This window comes from Octopus bimaculoides, chromosome 2 (assembly GCF_001194135.2).
Source record: "Octopus bimaculoides isolate UCB-OBI-ISO-001 chromosome 2, ASM119413v2, whole genome shotgun sequence".
Lineage (NCBI taxonomy): Eukaryota > Metazoa > Mollusca > Cephalopoda > Octopoda > Octopodidae > Octopus > Octopus bimaculoides.
This window is the reverse complement of record NC_068982.1, coordinates 191,411,359-191,416,053: the sequence shown is the minus strand read 5'-3', so window position 1 is coordinate 191,416,053 and position 4,695 is coordinate 191,411,359. Positions and strand designations below refer to the sequence as shown.

Below are 4,695 nucleotides of genomic sequence, written 5' to 3'. Positions count from 1 at the left end.
TAAGTACCTCACCTTCTGTGTGTGTGTATTAACCAACACTTATATGCAGCTCATCCCTGTAGGATACGAAGTTTAGGGTGGGGTGGGGTGCAGGGGTGGGCATCCAGTGAGTACAGATTTTCTAAGTACAGGAGGCAAGTACATCTGTTTAAAGTTTCCTTGGTTCCACTCCATTTTCTGATTCCGTCTTCATTCATTACCTGATGTGTATTTTTAGACTAAATGAATGTAATATTTTTATCACACATTGTCTATCTTGGACTACATTATCCACTGTGCTCCATTATTTTTTAAAAATAGTTGAGGGACAAGTGAAAGACATTTAGCTGTTATTTTTAGCTGTTTGAGTAATTATGTCTCCGTGGAAGCCCAAGTTGAATAATGTATTTGACTGTAACTTCAAAGTCAATCAGCTGTGGTAGAGATTGAACTCCTGACCTTTGCATCAATTCCTCAGTTGCTATTTCTCTAAATTAGAATGTCTTCATATAACATTCTACATGTAATCAGAACAGCTTTTATAGTAATCAAAGACTTCATCAAAAAATTCCTATTTACCATTAGTAAATTATTCAGATTGTCTGCAACAAAGGCTGATGTGATTTCCTCTTTGACCAACGCAGACTTCTGTACAAAAGGCCTTTCATTGTTTTATATTTAGCATTTATTTTTTATCTGTTTAGTACTGTTCTAATCTTTATTTGTTAATTTATCACAAACCTGTATTTACAGATAGATGATCTCTTTTAGGCCATCTGTTATCCTAATCCTGTTAGATTGTATCCAACTTCAGGCTTTGGTTGGTTTTTATTGTCTGTAGATAAAGTACTGGCAACATGGTGACAGAAGGTTTCTAAGTATAAAGTTGTTGGAAAAACAGATTGAAGATATCGGTAATGCCTCAGTGAATGCCATCCTGCAGTGCAGCAGCACTTCTTGATACCATTCTCAGTCTTTGAGTCTGGTTTTATTTTTTATTTTTTAATGTTAAAATAACATTGTGTCTTCCTAAGATGTTTTCTTAGGGTGAGATCAGAATCTTCCAAGTTCGTTTAACATCATACAATATTATACTAATATTTTTATACTAGTATAACACCATACAGTACCGTACTAAATTACATACAGCATGATGCAATGTTGTACTAATTGTAACCTTCTATGATGTCATTTCTGTTGTTGTTGTACCCCTAATTATAAAACCCTCTCTTGATCACAGTTTCATGTCATCTGTAACATTACAAATGTATGAAATAGTTTAACCTTTGGTCAGTTCTAATTGAGGAGATCTATGGTCAAAGCTGTTCCAACTATGGCCATCCTTTCTGTTTATGGATCAGAAATTACATTGTCCAGCATAAACTTCTTTAACCCTTTAGCATTTAAACAGGCCATATCAGGCCCACCAACCAGATTCAGCCTCTCACACCCATCCTACAATGTCATTCTAAAACTAAACAATCACACACCATTAATATCTCAAAGCTATGAGATAATGCATGATAAAGAATGAGAATAAATGAGATATTTGACAGAGCAATCTGAATGCTAAAGAGTTAAGACAATTCAGTACCATTTGAAGGAAATTTGACTGTTATTTTTAGCAGACTGAATGAGCTTGATATTATTTTTGTTAATCAGAATGGGGGCAAAAATGGTTTCTGGGATTTGGAACATAGAATCTTGCAAAAGTTACCATTGAGAGTCGTAGCAACTGTCACAGTATCCTGTGTTCTAACACAAAGTCCACTTTTAAGTGGGGATAACCATTGTCTTCTGCTATTAATACTGTGTCTGTTGCTGTTAATTATTTCTTAGAAAAGTGTATTTTGGTTGAAGTTTTTAAACTTTTCTCTTTTCCTTATTTTCGACAGCCTTCAGAATTTAAAAGAAGTCGGAGAACGAAAAACTAAACAATCAAAAATGCCAATTTTGGGTATATCCGTCTCGTTGTATGACATAATAGAGAACACAGGCCCACTGACAGAGGCAGATATTTGGGGAGTCCTTTGTCAAGGGGCCGAAAGTATTCAAGATCTGTTTTTCAGAGGTAAGCTGCCAATTAATTTTTGAGATTTTTTCTTTCTTCTACTGCCAAGACTGTTGAGTCAGGAATGGTCTTGTAGCAAGTCATAAAAGGCGGCAATATGACGTAATGGTCTTTTGCCCAAACAAGCATAATTGTTGGTAATCCCATTGGTTAAAATTACTGCTCATATACGAATTCTAAACTTTTGGCAAAGAAATCTTTCACGAAATACAGTTCTTAGAATTCGGATATGAGCAGTTATAAAACCCCTGATTTTGGGGAAATTACTCAGTGATCATAGGATGTTACTAAACTCCACGACACTCACTCCTTGAGATATTGGCTATTTTTTATGCCATGTCTATGACTTAAATCCAACAAGATTTATTTGAATTGTTGTTAACTCTAGTAGTTAGTATGAAGGATTAGCTAAGTGTGAATTGTAAGTCGTAATTCTCTACGACAAAATGACTTTACTTTCCAATTGTACTATAAATGCTAAATGTAGATAAATAAACTAATGTAGTAATTATTTTCTCTTTCTTCCCGTTCTTCAACTTGTTAATGAAATTTATTTCTGCAATTATGAAACTGTATTTCTTATAGCGGTTAAAAGAACACGAATCTTCAACATACATGCACGCATAAAATGTCCGTTAGCGTTTCAGAGTATATATTTCTTGCTATGGTGTTTATGTAGCTGGAGTCAGGATTTATGTATAAATGATAACAATTATCAGTAAGTTATAAGTGACAGGTTTATCAATATATATTCCTACTTCAAAAGTAAAATATATTTATTATCTATTTCCAAATAGGAAACATATAAAAGTCGTGTTACACAAACAGTAACCAAACCAACCATAAAAGTCTTGATGGGTTTAGAAAGAGGGTCTCTTGTATTTGTGGTTACATTGGAGACAGTTCCTTTGAATTTACGATGTAGTTTGATGCTGGCCTTGTGCCAAAATTTGAAACCAATATGAGTGAGCTGAGTACATTAGTGGCAGCTTACAACCAAAAGAAACAGCAGAAATAAAGAAATAGCCCAGTGGTACAATTCCTATAAACAGTGGGAGCACAGTTAAATTAATGACAGTTCACTCACCTTATGGTATTGAGTTCACCTCTTCCTATTTTGGAAAGGGAAGGTCTTCACTAAAACAATGCCACCATTATGTTGATGCCATGCATAAAGCACCCAGTACACTCTGTAAAGTGGTGGCATTAGGAAGGACATCCAGCCATGGCAACCATACCAAAACAGATAACTGGACCATGGTGTAGCTCTCCGAGTTACCGTTTCTTGTCAAACTGTCCAACCCATGTCAGCATGAAAAATGGACATTAAATGACGATGATGATGATGATGCTAGCTTTTTACCTGCTGGCAAGGGTTGTACAAGAAGTAATGAGACAGAGTTCTACAGCTGGATGCTCTTTCTGTCACCAACCCTTATCTTTCAAATCAGTTATTATTTTTATTCCACTGGTCTTCACTCACAATGAATCTGCTGAGCTACAAGACTTTTGGTCGATGAGTCATGAACACTGCCACTATTCCCACTTAAGACACAAAACCCTTCAAGAACGACACAACTGACCAAGTTGAGGACCAAGTCATTGGCTGCAAAGGCCAGGCTTACAGCAACCATCCACTTCCATTGATCTACTTCCATTGATCCACTTCCATAAACTCAGTTGGCGACAGAACAACTTCACGGAAGTCTTCAGTTCCTTAGTTACCGATTTTGGTCATTTCACAACAAGGTTCTGAACAAAACACTTCATCTGGTATTACTCATTCGAAAATATGTTGCTGCCGCCACCTTTGGGTGCTTATCTTAGCTAACTTCAAAGAATCACACATTGTATATATATACACACACACACACACACACACTATATATATATACACATGGCATGATGTATATTCCACATCATGTCTTTAGATCTTCAGATGTGTTTGACCAAGGAATCTGGAATCAAAAGTTCCTTTTTACCTGATTCCCAAAATAGTTAAACAAGTAAACTTGTTTTCTTACATGTCTCTCTTTCCTTTCTCCTCTCTTTCTCTCTCTCTCTCTCTCTCCACTTTCTCCTCACCTTCTCTCTCTTCCTCCCTCTCTCTCTTTCTCCCCCCTTTCCTCAACATATGGTAAATGGGATTTCCTGGCATTGCTAGCAGCTGTCTTATATTTTAATAATGAATAAAAAATGGTGAATAATGTTGATAATCAGGATGAGGATGATACTACTACTACTGCTGCTGCTGCTGCTGCTGCTTTCAAATTTTGGCACAAGGCCAGTAATTTCAGGTTAAGTGAATTACATTGACCTCAGTGTCCTGCTGGTCCTTATTCTATCAACCTTGGAAGAATGAAAGGTAAAGCTGACCTTGGTGGAATTTGAATATAGAACATGAAGACAGACAGAATGCTGCCAAACATTTTGCCCTCTGTGCTAACCATTTTACCAGATCACCTTATCATCATCATCATCATCGTTTAACGTCCGCTTTCCATGCTGGCATGGGTTGGACGATTTGACTGAGGACTGGTGAAACCGGATGGCTACACCAGGCTCCAGTCTAATTTGGCAGAGTTTCTACAGCTGGATGCCCTTCCTAACGCCAACCACTCAGAGAGTGTAGTGGGTGCTTTTAC

The 4,695-nt window shown here is 36.7% G+C and overlaps 1 protein-coding gene across 1 annotated transcript in view; it reads left to right on the top strand.

The window, feature by feature from the left end:
• LOC106871088 (tyrosine-protein phosphatase non-receptor type 13) overlaps positions 1-4,695 on the top strand; it is a 217,697-nt gene that overhangs the window by 73,105 nt on the left and 139,897 nt on the right. The window contains exon 2 of the mRNA XM_052965917.1: positions 1,875-2,050. Coding sequence (XP_052821877.1) covers positions 1,924-2,050 — 127 coding nt within the window. The 5' untranslated portion in view covers positions 1,875-1,923. The remainder of the gene's footprint in view (positions 1-1,874; positions 2,051-4,695) is intronic.